Raw genomic sequence first — 19,738 nt, 5'->3', positions numbered from 1 at the left:
AGGCAAATGTCTGAAAAGAGATCTTTTAGAGCCAAACAGAATCCTATTGCATGCATCACCATGGTTAAGAAGAGGATCAACAATACTTTCATAATGGCTTTTTATTTTAGCACATTCTATTTTTTGGAAAGAATTACAATTTCAACACATCCATTCATAATTCATCATATAATTATTTGCATAAATATCTTTTGACACATTTAATGTACTTTGGTCAACCACATCTTGAATCTAATACATTAAATGGTTTAAAACAATCTCAGTGCAAATAATGCTAAAGAAGACTAGATAAAAAAGAATTTTCTTGCCGGGCGGTGGTGGCGCATGCCTTTAATCCCAGCACTCGGGAGGCAGAGGCAGACGGATCTCTGTGAGTTCGAGGCCAGCCTGGTCTCCAAAGCAAGTTCCAGGAAAGGCGCAAAGCTACACACAGAAACTCTGCCTCGAAAAACAAAAAAACAAAAAAAAAAGAATTTTCTTATGTTCCCAAAGGAATGGTCTACTAAAAAACATGTAATTCAGGAATATGTTGCACACATGGATTACTGGACAGGAGATAACTGGTTTGTTGTCCACCTGCCATCCAATAACCTTTTAGGTTAAAACAATCAGCTAGTTAAGATTAAATCATGGGCTCTTTACTGGTGTTTTGCTCAGTAGTTATTGACTCATAACCAGTAATCCACTTTCTCTATATTAGGCCCCATTATAGACGAGGACAAAGCAGTGTATAAAGTGGAATTCTTTATTGGTGATCATATTTGGAAGGAAATCTGTGCAATAAACAAGAAATATAAACATATTTGATATTAAATTCAAATACTAAAAATCAAACGGAGTGTTAGCTGCAGAAGGACTAACAATTTTATATAAAGAATGCTGAAGTTATTTTAAAACTAAACATCTAAGTAATTACTTAAAGCAGATCTAGATTATGCCGTGATAGTGTCTGGGTAAAGGAACATTGAAGTAGCAGCAAGAGTAAAGACCATGAGATAGACCTGCACTTTGGCTTGCTCTGTAGTCAGCCACTATGGCTGGAATAAAGTAATTAAGAAAGAGAGCAAATGGTAAAAGGTAATAAGGGATCATGTAAGGCCTTCAAAATTATGAAAGGATACGAATGTGTGTTCATAATGAGAAACTATTGGAGAGTATTACATGTAGGAATTACAATATTCTGAACATTTTAATAGGATCACACTGGCTCTTGCATTAAAATTGAAGAGGTTAAAAGCAGAAGCAGAGAGAGAATGGTAAGGATACCTTTCAGTAATCAAAGTAAGCAAGGATGGTGGGTTAGAAGAGTGATAATAATAGGAGACTGCAAATATATGTGACAATCTTATACAACTTGTTTATGGCTTAGCTCTAGACTGTTTAAAAAAATACTTGACTCCAGGATTTTATACCTGACTTAGTAGGATGGAAAAAAAATAAAATGAATAGCAGTGAATAGTCATTTACTTGAATGTAGAAGACTAAATAGCACATTTGACAGGTGGCAAATATTATGATATCAGTGTTATTCATATTAAATCAAATGAAATAGGCAGCCTGTATAGCTCAATCAAGAAATCTTGTTTAGGATATAAATTCAAAAGTTATTAAAGATCAGAGTATGTAGATCATTCTTAGAATATTAAAGGGACTTTCGTACTGTAAAAGCATATTTTTCATATGCACAATAAAAAGAGAAAGTAGAAGCCAGGCTGGGGGGGGGGGTTGTTCCTCTTCCCATTGTAACCATATTGAATAAATCCCCCTCTTCAACTTTTCACTATTAGTTTGACCTGTTAGGGCCATGTGACTGAGACTGGCTTGTTCTTGGGGCATAGGTTATGACCCCTTCGTCTGCTAATAATGGCAACTATAGCAAGAAAAAAAACCACACATTTTGAAATGACTGCTGCCTGCAGCAGGTGACCTTGGAAGGAAGAGGAAGGATGGACATCCCTAGCAGCTCCTGGAGTTTGTTTACCATAGGAATGTTTTCCTATCATTTCACAAGAGCTGGCATCCATTGCAGTGTTTTGTTTTTGGTTTTGTTTTGGATTTGTTTTTGTTTTTTGTTTTTTTTTGAGATGATAATATAATTACATCACTTTCCCCTTCCCTTTTCTCCCTCTAAACACTCCCATATACTCCTCTGCTCCCCTTTCAATTCAAAGCCTCTTTTTTCATTAATTGCTATTACATGTATGTATATACATATGTATTCGTAAATACAGCCTGTTTCATCTGTAAAATGTTACATGCATGTATGTTTTCAGGGCTGGCCATTTGGTGTTGGATAACCAATTGCTGTGCTCTTCCCTGGAGAAGACTATTTCTCCTGTTCTCATGATTCCGTAGTTGGCCGTAGTTCTTTGGGTTGAGGCCTCATGGACTTTCCTCACATCCACTTGATGTCTGTTGATTTTTGTCTTTAGCTGACAAAACTGACAGATGAGTATTTGGACTTTGTTTTGGTTTCTTAAGAAAGTTTGATCCTTGGTAATTTCTCCCCAGTTGGTATAAACACCTTGAGTTTTGCTTTCCGGTTTGCATTTGTGTTTTTGAGCAACATAGGGTTTTTTTTTTTTTTTTTGGTTTTTCGAGACAGGGTTTCTCTGTGTAGCTTTGCGCCTTTCCTGGGACTCACTTGGTAGCCCAGGCTGGCCTCGAACTCACAGAGATCCACCTGGCTCTGCCTCCCGAGTGCTGGGATTAAAGGCGTGCGCCACCACCGCCCGGCTAAACCATCATGTGGCTGCTGGGAATTGAACTCAGGACCTCTGGAAGAACAGCCAGTGGTCTTAACCGCTGAGCCATCTCTCCAGCCCCCATAGGGTTTTTATAAACCTTTTGTGTCAGCTTTGTCTTTTGAAGTTCTTCTCTTGAGCTTTTTGGGATATTATTGCTTGATTTGTTTATTTATTTCTTTATTTATTTTATGTGTATGAGTGTTTTGCTGCATGTATACTTGTACAGGGTATGCATGCCTGATACCCTTGGATGTCAGAAGAGTGACTGAAACTGTAGTTACCGATGGTTGCAGGCCACCATGTGGGTGCTGGAAACAAGATCCGGGTCATCCACGAGCATAACAAATATTCTAAACCCCTTAGCCATGTCTCCAGCCACAAAGGCTATTGTAGTTAATAGAGTGACCACTGTGTAGTTAAACACAGTGACCATTGTGAAAGAGATCTCTCAGAGGCATTAGAGGTGGAGAAACAGACAGTGCTCTGATGTTCCTGCAGCCAAAGGCTTTAGGTCTCTTTGTCATGGGTTTCCTTTTCCTCTTCAAAAACCTGTGTATTTTAATTCTCATCATAGGAATCTCTCAACCCTTGGAGGGACCTTGGCTTCATTTCTTCAAACTGTGAGATCTGTCTTTCTAGAGTTACCAGTGTCTTAAGGGGGCAAGCCTATAATCTAATAATAATCCCATTTGTTAGTCAGGCCTTGTTGATTTGGAAGGTTTTGTAAAGCAAATTTAGAAATCAGCTGAACTATTTGGTGTGTCTTCCATGTGATGAGAACGTTTGAGGACTCTTATTGAGCCATTGGGCTCTGTTAAATCCTTTGAGACAAGAAACAAGGGCGTTGATCACACCTATGTAGCCATAAAAATAGTCCTTGCTCCCTTGGTACACTGCACAGAGAGCTGTAACTGCCTGGTCTTTTATAAACAATGGGTTGGTTTCTAAGACAGCAGTGGGGCAAAAGAGTCTCTGCCCCTGGAACTTCTGAAATTAGCTACATAAGAAACTTCTGGACAGTTTACTTTTGTATTTCCTTTTTAACTCTTTGTATGCTAATAATTATGATTCTCATGCCTTTTTAAAATGTGTATGAATGTGTTTGAGATTTGGGAACTATTAAATGCCAATAGTTCTGTGCCTGTTTTTTTAAGATTTATTTATTTATTATGTATACAGATCTCATTACAGATGGTTGTGAGCCACCATGTGGGTGCTGGGAATTGAACTCAGGACCTCTGGAAGAGCAGTCAGTGCTCTTAACCTCTGAGCCATCTCTCTAGCCCCTGTGCCTGTTTTTTTGAAGCTAACTAAAATGCAAGGATTTAGATACAATTTGAATTTGAGACTTAAAAAAAAAAGAACTGGTTTTCCTGGAGTTTGCCTCTAGCAGGTTTATTTCAAATACTAATTAGCTTACTTTTTGATGATTTCGATCTGGCACTTTCAAAAGTTAATTTTAGAAACTAAGGCTGAGGAAAATTTGATTACAAGATTTAGAAGAAATAACCTAAAGATAATTAAAAATATCATTTCATTTAATCTCAGAAAACATCTAAACATAACTTAGAAGGAAGCTTGACGACCATTAAGTTAGAGAAAGGCAAAGCAGGCAGCCTCAGGAATAGAAGTCTGCACAGAGCTACGTGGAGGAACAGGGCTCTCCAGGGGGGTGAATAGAAATGTCCAGTGTCAGGACATGTCTACATGGTTGAGATTTTGGTTAGTATCTGAAAAGATATAAAGAGGCAAAAAGAAAAGTTAGTTTTAAATTGGATATCACACAGTCAGACATGCTTAACAGCAAAGATCTTTAGATAACTGTATTGGGCATGGGAGAGGGTAGGGGCTGCAATCTTTGGTATAGACTGGAGTGCCATGTCTCCACCTAGTAACAGGGATATAACTCGGTCCAGGGGAAGTAGCTTTCCCTTGATAGGCTTTGGGCAAACTCTGATACCTCCTCTCTCCATCTTTTCATGTTGTATTTTTGCTCTTTAAAAAGAGCAATTGCAAAGCTTCCTTTTTTGTCTTTGTTACCTAGGAAAATGTGAGATGGGGTCCAAAGGTGAATGTGAAGGTGGGGTCCATATTTATTGACCTCTAAGCCTGCTAATGTCTATCTCCTATCCAGCTTAACAGTTTGGTATAAATGTATACTGCAAACTAATTAAGATAAAATGGTACTGTTCACAAAGGGGCAATGTTAACATTGATATTCATGTTTGTAGATAGAATGATCTTATGATATATGCTGAACACTGTATAACTTTGGCAAATGAAGCATGATGAAAATGTCATTAATCATCTTTGTTCATATAAGGTTTTAATGAAATGGAATGATTATTAGGGGCTAGGGTTAGGGTTGATGGTTAAGAATACTGTCTGTTCTTCCAGAGGACCCAAGTTCAACTACCAGCATCCACATGGCATCTAACAAATGTAGGTAATTCCAGTTCCAGGGGTTCCAACGCCCACTTCTGGCCTCTGTGGGTACTGTATATACATGGTACCCAGACATACATGCAAACAAAATTTACCTATACATACAAAATAAAAATAAATATTTAAAAATACATTCAATGATTATAACTATGCATATTTACTATTGAAAAGGAAACAGAAAATACTTCTTTACTAGGACCATCAAAAAAGTCTAATGAATATATTCTGTAGATAGATTATAATAAGGTTTTGAAGAGGCTTTCAGGATGGTTTGAAAATGAATCAATTTTTGATAACCAATAAACATTATAAGCTTGTGTTTTAAAGTCACTAATATAACACACCTCCTCTCTCCTGCACATTCTTTCACATTCATTCTACATTAAATACACAGCAATAAAAGAGGCAGAGAGATGGCCATAGTTTTTATGTATATCAGAAAGGAGAAAATTCAACCGGGCGGTGGTGGCGCACGCCTTTAATCCCAGCACTCGGGAGGCAGAGGCAGGCGGATCTTTGTGAGTTCGAGGCCAGCCTGGGCTACCAAGTGAGTTCCAGGAAAGGCGCAAAGCTACACAGGGAAACCCTGTCTCGAAAAGCCAAAAAAAAAAAAAAGAAAGGAGAAAATTCTCTGGTAATTAGACACTAAAGCTATGTATCTACTAGGAAATAGAGATGGCAATGGGTTATTTAATGAGAACCTGAAACCAAATTGACCTTAGCAGTGATAGGAAAGTAATAATTAGCTCTGTGGTTGAAACTAGAAAGCCAAAAAGAGGTGGATCCACATCTGTGACTGTTTTTCCTAAATATACAAGCAGTGGCCAAAGTGAATTCCTGGTGTCAACAGGATACAAAAACATACCGTTACTCAGAAACATGGGCCAAGTCTCCTACGCTTGAGCTGCATCAATGAAACAGCAGGCCATGTCAACACAAAAAAGTCCTGGTTAGTATCTAAAAGGACCCAAGGAATAGAAGCAGGAGACAGCAAAAGTCTTACGCAGAAAAGAAAAATTTTGAAGTATCTAAAATAACAATGCAGAAGAAAGGGCACTGAACTAAACATTCAGGTGATACATTACACATTCACACTAAGTGAAAATATGGCAAAATTACAAAAGTACTTAAATTTCAGAATAAAACACAAAATTCAAAAATAATTGCTGTTCTACAGTTAATACCAACTGGATATCCTTAAATTGTAAAAAATACTGTCAGTTAAATAAGTATAATAGATAAGATAAAGTTTAAATTGGATATAAGCAGAGAGAACTAAATAAAAAGGAAAAATGTAAAATTAATTTACTTAAAGAACAATGCAGAATGATGAAAGGGAAAATGTGAAATACACATAGGTGTTAAATTGACACATGCCAACATTCATCTAGAGAAAGAGGAGCTGGTAAAGACGAAATTTAAAAGAAATAATAACTGGAAGTGTTCAAAAGAAATAATACAACCTAATGAATGCTAAATAAGATTAGGATAAATTTTAATTTTGACATTTAATGCAAGTATAGAATATAGTATAGAATGTAGATAAAGAATAGAAAAATATCTTAAAAGCTAATGAAAGACTAAACATAGATTACAATAGAGTAGATATAGATAACAATAAATGCCAAAACATAAAATGTTCAAATTGAGTGGTGTCTTACACCTGAAATGCCAACACTCAGGATACTAAGACTAGATCTAGAGGTTGAGGCTGGTCTGAAATACCTAGTGATACCCTTTAATAAAAGTTATTGCAAAAATACCAAGACAAACTGTTATTCAAATGTATTTTTATAATTTTTTAGCATAAAATAGAAATTAATATAATAGTGTGCTATGCAAGAGCCTCTAAGAGATATATTTATTTTAGCATGAACCAGAAAAATTTGACTTCAAGCAATTAACCCTTTCATTTTAGAAAATATAAAGGTCATTTGAAAAATAAGGAAATATCTGTTAAAGACGCTCCTCATATTTACATATGCATAAAACATCGGATGTTTTTATTGAATGTGGATAAATTTGTATTGCATACCTGGAAGTTCTTAGTTTTCAACCATATAGTACTCTGATATCATAATCTTTATGAAAATATTGCATATTTATATTGAAAGAAAACCTGGAGAACATAAAGTAGTTTTCTGTAAATTTAAAGAAGACGTTGAGACTCTAAGATAGAAAGCATAGAGGAGGCCTCAGGCATAGCTTAGTAGTAGGACACTTGTCAAGCATGCGTGAGGCTCAAGGTTTGATCTCGAGCACCATAATATACTAAACAAAGAAGTATAAAAGACATAATATATTAACCCAATTCTTATAAACTGCTATTGATATTGATAGCTTCTTTAAAAAAGACATTAACCCATCTTTGTCATGTTTCAAAGTAATGAGCTATAAAACTATAATGATTGCTTGAGGGTACACAAAAGGAAGAAACTGAATGAGTAATTTCATGCAAACAATATATGGAAAATAATTATATGTAAATTAAGTATACCTAAATATACTTAAATACACTAACCTGAATTACCAATATGCATAATGAGTTTTGTCTTTTATGCTGTTTCTTAGTAAGTAATTGTAAATTTCTATAGCCGTGATCCCTGCAAATGTTACTACATTTATATACATTTATATGTGTATGAATATATATATATATATATACACATTTATATGTGTGTTTACATATGCATGTAACAACATAAATTTATGGTGCTTTTGACATTTGGGTGATTATATTTCTGTATTACGTTGTGTATCAAGAGAGTACCTGTCTCTTTATGGCTGGTACCCTCCATATGTACTAGATATTTATAAATCATACACACAACAAAAATGTTTATATAAATACACAATTTTAGGACTTATACATTATATAGTAATATGAACTTATTATACAACTAAAGAAAATTGTATATAATTAAAATCTATTCATTTAAGTAGAAAAAGAAAAGTCTGTTACTCACAAGAACATTTCCTTCAAAGAATGTCTGTGACTTAACACACAGGCAATCTCTGTTCTCTCTTCATTAGTTAATTATAATTAATTTTATTATACCAGTGAAAATTTTGTATGAGTATATTATCTGAGTAGAGCCAGTAACTTTTAGTCATTAATTGAATGTTAGGTGAGTCAATACAGATCGTTTTTTTCCAGACATGGTAAACTGTTAAGTAGATACTTAGTATTGCATTGTTTAGTTATTTATATATAGATGCAGGGAATAGTGCAAAGGAACCATTATAATAATATTCATGGAAAGTAGATAGGATAGAAATACAAGCATAATTGGGTGGTGTAGTCAATGATTTAGATGACACAATATTTTTTCATTGATAGGACAATGGTATTGGACATTTTTGTTTGTTTGTTTGTTTTCGAGACAGGGTTTCTCTGTGTAGTTTTGGTGCCTGTCCTGGATCTTGCTCTGTAGACCAGGCTGGCCTCGAACTCATAGAGATCCACCTGGCTCTGTCTCCCAAGTGCTGGGATGAAAGGTGTGTGCCACCACCACCCTGCTGGTATTGGACTTTATAATCCACAAATATTAGAGGCAGTGGCTGGGACATGTTCAAAATACCAGACATATAGTTGTGGGGGTTGGTAGTTGGGAAGTGGGAAGGTCCCTATGTCAGAAGCAGTGAGGAGGAACTGGGGTGTTGGCACCATTGACAAGAAGATTAGTCATCACTAATACTGATATAAGTAGGTAGGTATGAAATTAAATATTGATCGAAATGCTTATAGATTTAGAGACTTAAGGTAGAAATAAGAAAGACACATTTACCTCCTGGTTTGTCAGATTATGTGAGAATCAGATGAGATGTGTTAGAAACCACAGTGAATCTCTCAAAGGGAACAGTTGTGGGGCAGGAGGGGAGATCATTTACTTTTACCAATGTGTTTTACGCTGGAATCTGTCAACAAAATGAAGATACTGATAGGTCTTTTCCTGCTTCGTGAAAGATGAGAAAGTTAAGTAATGTGCTTATATTAATTTATTTTGAAATATTAATGGGGAGAGGTACTGCTCTAATCTGGGTTTAGAGTAATCATTCAGCTTGTGAGAGTTCTGTGTAGCCCCATGGTTCTCTGGATTGCACTCTGCTTATAAGATAATAATCTTGCCGGGCGGTGGTGGCGCATGCCTTTAATCCCAGCACTCGGGAGGCAGAGCCGGGCGGATCTCTGTGAGTTCGATGCCAGCCTGGGCTGCCAAGTGAGCTCCAGGAAAGGCGCAAAGCTACACAGAGAAACCCTGTCTCAAAAAAACAAAAAACAAAAAAAAAAAAGATAATAATTTTTCCTATCTTTAATTTCAGACATTTCAGCAGTCCTCTCTGCAGCACAAATCAAAGAAGAAAAACAAAGGTAATAAAAGAAAATGAACATTTAACTTCCTTCTTTTGTACTGTGGTAATCATCAGCACATTTCGTTAATCTTCTCATTGCCTTGAAGCCAGTGTGCTTTCACATCACTTACCATGCAGATCCTTTGATAAGATATGGTCTCAGGAAGTCTTGAGGTGAGGATCACATATTTCCGATTATGTTGTCATCTATGTGGAAGGAAAGGCATCAAAGATCCCCATATTTTCTGTGACAACACAATTAGAAAATGATCATTTTAAGATTAATAAGTACCTAACTTGCTTTTAGGATTTAGGGATTAATCTTTTATCTTTATGCACTTTCCAAAATTAAGAGTATTACCACTCACTATTTTTAGGAGCTATAGCAGGCAAGAGCAAAAGACGAATTTCTTGCAAGGATCTTGGTCGTGGTGACTGTGAGGGATGGCTTTGGAAAAAGAAAGATGCAAAGAGCTATTTTTCGCAGAAATGGAAGAAGTACTGGTTTGTCCTAAAAGATGCATCCCTATACTGGTATATTAATGAAGAGGTAAGCGAACACAATTGTATTCTCATTAGTTCATTATCTGTAACAAAAAGTGTTGACATTTGAGCCATTTGATTTTAAATCGCATCATCCTCAAGCCAATTCAGGATCCGTCTTCATTATTCTGGAAGAACATTTGCTCCATTTTTCTAATGGAGCAACATATCTGAAGCACAGTAAAAATATAGTGAAATTTTCTGTTTCTAAAGATACCAAGCAATTAATGTAGTAGTTTAGCTAAAAACATAAGAGACTTTTAAAACTTCTTGCTCAAAGTTTTGTAGGTTTTTTTCTGTTTCTGTTGAAGGGGGCACTACTCAGCAACTTAAGTAAGTCAGTATTGTTTCAATTTATTTCAGTTTCTCCTGAAGAAAAAAAAAATGAACTAGTAGACTAATTTTGAAATTAAGTATCCATTACATTTGGACAACTTGAGGGGAGAGGCATGTTTAAGGTGTTTTAATTATTCTTATGACTTTTCTAGGTGTTTTTTTATTTTGGTTTAACATATTTATATCTAGACTAATCATATCACAATCAATCATGTATCTCAGCAAATGTGCTGTGTTTTATTCATTGATTTTCCCTTAACACTGATTTGACATGTGTGCTGTATCTTACTACTACTTCACTTTATTATAACATGTATAGATAGATATAGATAGATAGATAGATAGATAGATAGATAGATAGATAGATAGATGATAGATAGATAGATAGTGTGTGTGTTTGTAGTTTGTATGCAAATAGTATCCTAAAACATTAATCAATTTGTACTTGAAGAGTCCTTAAAGTTACCATAATTATTAGACCTTTGGTTATAACATACAATATCTAGAGAATTTGATGTTCCCTGAACAAGCTATTATGCTGCTGTCTTATATCATGGAGAAAGAGTAGACTTGGGAATTACACTATTTGACTGACTGCTTATTTCTTCATCTGCAAAATGAAAATAATGATGCATATCTCACTAAGCTTTCCTAGAGATGAAGAAATGAACAATGTCTGACAGTGCTAAGTGTTCAAGTAATGTTTATCAATAGAAGACTTATTTAGAAGACCTTAAACTAATTATTTTCTATATAGTTATATGAAAATATTATTTTATGTTTTGATATTTTGTGGCAGTCATACAATGAATAAAACAAAATCTGTCTGTATTAAGTATGTCTTGTGTAGTTATAGTAAGCATATATAAATACATTTTATTTGCTAGATATACTAAATTTATATGCTAATCAAGTAGTATCAAAATACAATATCTGTTTCTCATTGTGATTTACTTACAGACTATATATATATTGTCTGCATATACTAAATTATATTCTATCTTTCAAACTATATGGGATGAAATTCTTTTGTGTGTTTTATTAAATAGTGCCTATATTTTCAGTCATTGGAAAGTTGTTATTACTGTTAGCCATGTAAAATATAAATGAATAAGTTTGTAGTATATGTTCCAGGAAAGCCTAATTGTTATTTTAGAGGAAATAGAGTATTTTATATTGCATCATTATAAAGAGATAATATTCAAAAATATTTCAACTTTTAAATTAAGGCTGTCAAAAGTAACATAAAATAGAAGTCAAAATGGAAACATTTTCTTTAATCGTAGATTGGAAAAAAATATTTAAAAACAGATTTTTAGTACTGCTTCTGTACTTAACATACAAATTTCAGTTGCTATCTGCAGCTCAAATTTTTCACTTTTGCATAGTTCATTAATAACAGAAATGTACATATGCACACTGTGTGTGTGTATGTGGAGGAGGGGAGGGAAGAAGAGAACTGAGAGTAGCTTTTTTTTCGTCAAAATAATTGGAGGGAGAATAATCTTACTTAAATTTGATATATTAGGAATTATGACCTGGTTTAGCAGATCAAGTAAAATGTGGAATGGTCAAGTCTATGAAGCTTTGTTATAACCAGGACAAAGAACACAGTAGCCACCAAATCACATTATACTTGATTTAACTTAAGACAAATACAATATTTTAGATAGTTCCCCTGCCTTGTTTTAAACTAGTATTAAAGAGAGGAGGATTTATGAATTTTATTAAATTTTTCAGATGAAAAATGTTGTGTGTGTGTCTGTGAGATGTATCTGAAACCACATATTTGAAAATCAAGTTGACCTACTTAATTTCTGAACTATTGAATACACAAAATAATTGTTATATAGAAAAATTCAAATTTGGTTAGTAAATTGCTATAAAAAATGAAAATTTGAATTGGTAAGCAACTCCATATTTTATATCTAAATTCTAAAAATGATTTAAAAAATGGGAGAGGCTGGAGAGATTATCCAGCACTTGTTTCTAGCACCTACATGTTGACTTACAACCATTTGTATTTCCACTTCCTGGGGATTCAGTGCCATCTTCTGACTTCTGTCAGGCCACAGGCATGCACATGATGCTCATACATGCATTCTGATAGAATAGTCATACACATAAAATAAATCACTATATTTAAAATGATAGAAAATTTTATACTAAAAATATACACCTATTTTGTATGTCTGGCCTGAAATGTTCTTTCCTTTTACTTTTTTTTGGGGGGGGGCAGGGGATTATGTTCTAAAGCTCAAACTCAGAGTTTATTACATACTGCACAGATGAGTTACTCTACCACTGAACTACTTACTTCTTTAGCCCCAAACATTTTTTTTTTTTTTTTTTTTTTTGGTTTTTTGAGACAGGGTTTCTCTGTGTAGCTTTGCGCCTTTCCTGGGACTCACTTGGTAGCCCAGGCTGGCCTCGAACTCACAGAGATCCGCCTGGCTCTGCCTCCCGAGTGCTGGGATTAAAGGCGTGCGCCACCACCGCCCGGCAGCCCCAAACATTTTTAAAAAGCATATTTTACTTTGAAAATTATTTTCTAGTCTCATTTTAATATAAAAATAGTGTATATATTTTAATTTGTAAAAATTCTGTTTCAAAATAATCCTTAAATTTATGGATATGTAGAATGTATGGAATATAAGTAGACTTATGAACTAAATGACTAGCACATTTATTACTCTAAATGTCTTAAGTTATACTTACATGGTATTATTAGCTTCAGACCTTGGTATGATACACTAAACAAAAATCTTGCTTCTTTAGGATGAAAAAGCAGAAGGATTCATCAGTCTGCCTGAATTTAAAATTGATAGAGCCAGTGAATGCCGCAAGAAATAGTAAGTTCATTTTACTTGGAGAAAGGGGGAAGGAGGGATAATTTACTTTGTAATTTTCTAAATTTTAAGTTACAGTTTATCTGATGCTTTCAAACTGAGATTATAAGAAAGAAATTTTGAGGATGTAGCATGGAATTTTACTTATTTCTGTCATGATAGAAGCATTATGTATGTGAAGTTAGGTTAGACACTGCATTAATTTTATCCATAAAAATTATTTAGTTTGAGCCAACAAGATGTCTCATGATAAAGTGCTTTACATGCAAGCCTGATAACCTGTCAATCCTAGAATCCATGGTTAGAGAGAACCAGTTCTCAAAAATTTTTCTCTAGCATGTGCACACACATAAAAACACCAGTGATGATGATGTTAATAATAAATAGGCAAAATAGAATCCTTTTGGATTTAATTCAAGACAAGGTCTCACTATTTAGTTCTGCCTGTCCTATAACTCACTTTGTAGGCCAGGCTAGCCTTGAACTCAGAAAAATCCACTTGCTTCTGCCCCCAACTGCTAGGATTAAAAGTGTGTGTCACCATACCCAGGTTCCAAATTAGAATTTTTTTTAAAAAATTTTTCATACAATATATTTTGATCATGTTCTTTTGCCTCTCCCAACTCTAATAAAAAATTTTAAAGATATTTGACTTAAAACCTTTTTCCAATTTGTATAAAAGTAATTGTAACTTATTTGTTGTGGTTTTACTCACAGTGCATTCAAAGCCTGCCATCCGAAAATCAAAAGCTTTTATTTTGCTGCGGAACATCTTGATGACATGAACAGGTAAAGTATTATTTACATCTCAAATTACTTCATTAGGCCTAAATTCAAGGTCTAAGCCTTGTCTTCAATAATCTTTAAGGAATCTCATTGTATATTAATTAATTAATTAAAAATTGAGTAGTCCATCTAGAGTTACATGTGATCATACTTAATTTTTAAAAATGATATTTACCTAATTCATGATTTAACATTTTAAAAGTTCAACTTTCATTGACTGTCAGTCTTACCACATAAGTACCATAACCAATATAAATCCAAAATATTACCACAAAAGGGGGTTTTGTTTTGAGATGTTAAATTTTAGGAATATGTCTTAACATGTATTCCTAGATGCTCAAAAAGTGTACAGAAAACCTGACTTATTCAAGTGCTATATATATTTGATAGACTATCCATTTCAATAACTTAGCTCTAGCTATTGTAGTAATTCTTCCTGTCACCTTCATTTATCACTGGGCAGAGTTATATAGCTGACTATACCTCTAAGTAGGGTTTTTCTTTAAATTTTACACAAGTCTTCAGTAGCAAAAAGTATTGTTTATATACTTTTGTTTCTTACCTCATTTACTTTTCTTTAGATGTTTCTAAAAATTATACCTAAACATTTTAAGCACAAAAATTGTGCTGCTTCATAAATATGCTTAAGCAGAGGAAATGAACACTTAAGCTACTTTTATAAATAAATTATTTGACACTTAGAAGTACGACCATTGTTTCTGAAAAGCAGAGGTGTATGAAAGGAAATGGCAAAGAAAGGAAACGTCCTTATTCATAATTTATATAATTTACTATTCTTAAAATTTCATACCAGCACTAAGAATTTTCACTGATTTCTTTTCTCCTTGCTCTCAAAGTAAAAATGTTTATTCACCTGTACATGATGGAGGACTTGTAGTTGTCTATTTTTGGTGCTATAATTTTCTCATAATTCTATAGTTCTATGTCCACGCCATCTATTTAACCAAATGATAAACTCAGTTCCCTAGGGATACACATGAAGGGTTTGCATTATAACCAAAATAAGAATAAGCAACATAAATGAGGATCTCTTGTACTACAAGATGAATACATTAGTTACCAGTTGCCTCCCTGTAAAAATTAAAATAATTTAAGCATTCTTGATACATGCTAATTAGAACCATTTTAGTTTAGACATTGTCCATGCATTTTATCAACTGTAAAACATTTTTTAACTGACATTTGCTACTCTATTTTAACAGTATATTCAAAAGGATGTCAATATCACTGCTCTTCCCTGATACTTCTGTAGTTCTAAACACCAGAAAAGAAAAAGAAGAAACTAAACGAAACCCATGTCATTCATCTAATTACTTTAAGTAGTAGATTAAAGAAAAGAAACGTCTAATCCAAAATGTCAGCACCACATTATACATTTAAAAGTCTTGTTTGATGTAAGATTTAATATACTATATTTTTCAGAATTAAAGACATAATAATTGAATTTTCAAATTTAATTATAATGTATCTTTGTTTTTATTTCACCAATAACTTTATTCCTAGTATTGTTTTCAATAGGCAATTTAGAAAAATAATTGTTAATAGGATAAAATAATCAGTGCTAAAAAACATTCACACAGTGTTAGTGATATGGAAAGGCACCTATATACAGCTTTGTGTGATCACACTATCATACATAGCAAGATAATGTAGGTATTAATTTAATTCATATGTAATCTTTGAAAACATGCCTAATTCAAGAAAGAGGATGTATTTTTAAATAAGCATAATTATAGTCAATGCATGTTTTATCTGATTATTTTATGGTTTTAAAGGCATTATTGTTTTGTATTAAATTATATCATAGTATAGTATAGAATAATATATATTTGTACTCTAGATTTTAAAAAATATGTAATACCAGTAGTAATAGGACCTAGTTATTAGGGTATAAAAATATTCCTTAAATTTAGTTTTTCCATAAGATCTGTATACACAGATATGTGTACTTTTCTAAGTGTGTGTGTGTGTGTGTGTGTGTGTGTGTGTATCCTTGTAACTATAAGTTATTTCTCTCTCAGTGTATTAGTCTGTGTTACTCTAAGCATATTCCCTTACCTATATATTCATGTTCTAAAGTGTTAAAATATGATGGGGTACTAATATTAAAGAACTTCCACATCAGTGTTCTTGAAAAGATTCCAAGTTTAATACATGTATCCCTGACCTCCTTACCTAATATAGATTCCCTACTCCCAAGCAACTTTAACATTCTAAATTTTACCTACCTTGCTGCTTTAAAAGATGGCAAGTGCTACCTTGGTAATTTCATAGATGCTTACTTAAATCCCGATTTCTCATCTGCCTATATTGTTAAAATACAGGCATCATGAAGATGGGTGCTTTGTTTTGTATACTCTGTATTCTAGGTGCCTAGAACCATCCCTAGCACATACAGGCTCTCAATAAATGGTTCTGGAATCAGTTATCTTATGTATATCTGCTTTCATAGCAACCTATGATAGGAAGTCATAATTATACCAAGTATATCTGTAAGTGAGGTTCTTCCAGCTGTCGCTTAAGAACAAATATATCCAAGAGACAGCATCAGCTGTATAGTTAAGTCTTTTTAGGCTATAAACAGCAGCCTGAGAATATCCATATATTGGCGAAATTATTAAGGCCACTCCACATAGTTAAAAGGAAGATTTATTTAGTGGGTAACTTACAAATTAAGGGATAGGTAGGTTGCAGGGTCTGGGGAAGGTGTATCACAATCCAGCGGTGTTCTCTGGAGCTCGGCTCAGTCCACCTCCACCGTTCAGGGTTCCGGCACTGAGAGCGCTGGCCCATTCAGATCTCAGGTCTCCAGGTGCCTCCCCTGGCCCCACCTCGTAGGCATGACAGTTGCCAGAGTCTCAATGGGGGTTGGAACTTCCAGATCCAAGCTGGAATTGCTTCCCACTATATCACCCCTTTTTGTCTAAATAAGAAGGTTCTAAACTAATACAAGACTATATACAAAGGAATGGTTATCAAATATTGTCCAGGAATGATGAGGGATAATGACCTAGATAAGATGGAACTACAACCAATGCAAATATCAAGCAAGAAACACATACTAAATGCAGAGAAGTATAGAGCATAGGTAAATGGCATGTTATAAAGATCATTCAAAGGTGTCCTATCCTAAAGAACCTGAATCTAATACTTAATATGTTTTATCTAAGATATTATATATACTAAGTTGTAATTATAACTGCTAGTCTTCAATAGTTGGTAGAGTATGAGACTCTTAATCTCAGGGTCGAGGGTTCGTGCCCCACATTGGGCGCCAGATATTGGCAAAATTATTAAGGCCACTCCACATAGTTAAAAGGAAGATTATTTAGTGGGTAACTTACAAATTAAGGGATAGGTAGGTCGCAGGGTCTGGGGAAGGTGTATCGCAGTCCAGCGGTGTTCTCTGGAGCTCTGCTCGGTCCATCTCCACCGTTCAGGGTCCTGGCACAGAGAGAGCACACAGAGAGAGCGCTGGCCCATCCAGATCTCAGGTCTCCAGGTGCCTCCCCTGGCCCCGCCTCGTAGGTGTGACAGTTGCCAGAGTCTCAGTGGGGGTTGGAACTTCCAGATCCAAGCTGGAATGGCTACCCACTACATCCATACATGTTCCAAAGAGGTTTTATTTTGAGCAGAATTTTTTCCTTATAGTAGCTTAAATTTTCAGTTGTCTTAGGAGTTTTAGCAATCTAGAGTTCAATGAAAGCAAGGACTATGCCTTATACATTTATATGTTTCTAAAACATAGTTTATTGTTTAAACACAAAAAGGTATTTAATAAATGATGAATTGAAAACTGAAGAAGCCTCTCTTAAATTTCTCAATGCACCTTCAAAGAACTTTCATTTTCTTTAGAATTCTGATTAAAATATTAATGTTTTTCAAGAAGTAAAAACATAATAGTAGATAAAATGTCAATGATTAACTTCCCTTAGTGTAACTGTCATCCTTGTCAGCCTAACAGCATCAGGCTACACTTTCCCAAGAGTAGTTGGATTTACCCTGTAATTTAAGTTCAACCCCTTGGGCTCAACCGTTAAAGGCTAGGCTCACAACCAAAAATAAATTCAACCCCTTTATTACTAAAAATTGAACTAGATATTAAATTTCATTTTGATCTTTTGTTAATAGTCATTTTAAAAGATTTCATTACGAGGTTGACTTCTTGATTTATAGTTTAGAATTTACTAGTGTATGTATATAAAATGTTATTGAATTCCTGTGGATATTTTATTGTATATTGATAGGACTCCAATCCTTTCTTCACTTCCCTTATATTCTTTAAGCTGATATTTACATGATATGTTTTGTTAACCTGAAGTTTAAATTTCAATAGATGCCCATGAGAGATACAACTTGCCTCTCTTCAAGATATGCTAGGTATATGATATAAACAACACCACTTGGAAAAATTGTGAAATATGTGGTTCAGTTAGACAGATTTATGTTCTAGTCGAAAAAGATACAGGATCTTAGGAGAAAGAAATTCTCAAACCCAGGTTTTCTTTAAAATACATCAAGATCAGACTGTTCCACAATTTAATGATGTTAACTCTAACAGTAATTCCAAAATTGCTTAAGGTAGTTTTGAAGGTGAATTCAACCCGATTTCAGTTTTGGAAAAACATATGGGCCATTGTTCAGAATTTCCAGATGAGAAATTTTCAGTTTGTTTACAAAGAAATTGTGATTTGATAATCTAGTGGTTGAAATGATGCATACAGGAAGATTCCTGGTAGAATTAAATGAAGAAACTGAGATCATGTTTTGCTGCACTAACAATAGCAGTAATACTTAAAAAACTAAGACAGATTAACCTACTGTTGTTCATGAAAGTATGCTTTCTAGATCATAATAGTTTAAAATTATATATGTACTTTCTATTGATGAGGAGTTAAGTACTCTTGTATTTAGAGACAAGATTCTAAAGTACTTCTGAGATGTGTTTCCTCTTGGGTCATTCAACTTAAATGAGTGTATTCAAAACTATTATTTTTACAAGCAAGTTCTGTAACTTTTTCTCCTGTCTCTATAAATTAGACTGGATGTTAAAAGTGTTGCCAAGGGAGCATTTGTTCTCAAAAATAAACAAACAAACAAAGAGCAGGCATATTTGGAGTATTCATACATTTGATGGAAAAGAATTGATATGGCTTCAGTCATCTCAAAACCTTTTATATTGTACACATTAACAGCTTTACATAACTGTTCCATTGGAATTACATCTTCAGTGTGGTAACAATTTGTACTATGGTAGATTATTGCCTATTGAAGTCTTCATTTTTTTTTCAAGTTTAATGAAGAACACATTTTATATGTGTGGTTATCCTATATCTTTTTAGACATTTTGCAATAAATATTTCTAACCAGTATAATGAATTATCATTGATTTCTTTCTTTCTTTTTCCAGGTGGCTTAATAGAATTAACATGCTGACTGCAGGATATGCAGAGAGAGAGAGGATTAAGCAAGAACAAGGTAAAGGAATACCTTTTATCTTATAATCATAATACACTTTTTCTTACATAAAAAGACAGGGCTAATGAGGACTTTTTTGAAGAAAATCATCAGTGACTCTTGATATAGCATTGATAATTGAGAGAAAGATACAATATTTTATTAAATATTAAAATATTTCGCAAAAGATCCTCAATGTCA

General features: G+C 34.0%; 1 protein-coding gene across 8 annotated transcripts in view; it reads left to right on the top strand.

The window, feature by feature from the left end:
- Cnksr2 (connector enhancer of kinase suppressor of Ras 2) overlaps positions 1 to 19,738 on the top strand; it is a 246,287-nt gene that overhangs the window by 186,521 nt on the left and 40,028 nt on the right. For all 8 annotated transcript variants that reach the window (XM_015992153.3, XM_015992151.3, XM_042269571.2 and 5 more), the window contains 5 exons: positions 9,516 to 9,564; positions 9,923 to 10,095; positions 13,203 to 13,276; positions 13,991 to 14,062; positions 19,491 to 19,558. In XM_015992153.3, the coding sequence (XP_015847639.1) occupies positions 9,516 to 9,564; positions 9,923 to 10,095; positions 13,203 to 13,276; positions 13,991 to 14,062; positions 19,491 to 19,558 (436 nt within the window). The remainder of the gene's footprint in view (positions 1 to 9,515; positions 9,565 to 9,922; positions 10,096 to 13,202; positions 13,277 to 13,990; positions 14,063 to 19,490; positions 19,559 to 19,738) is intronic.

This window comes from Peromyscus maniculatus, chromosome X (assembly GCF_049852395.1).
Source record: "Peromyscus maniculatus bairdii isolate BWxNUB_F1_BW_parent chromosome X, HU_Pman_BW_mat_3.1, whole genome shotgun sequence".
Lineage (NCBI taxonomy): Eukaryota > Metazoa > Chordata > Mammalia > Rodentia > Cricetidae > Peromyscus > Peromyscus maniculatus.
The sequence above is the reverse complement of the archived record's forward strand: the minus strand, read 5'-3'. Positions and strand labels throughout refer to the sequence as shown.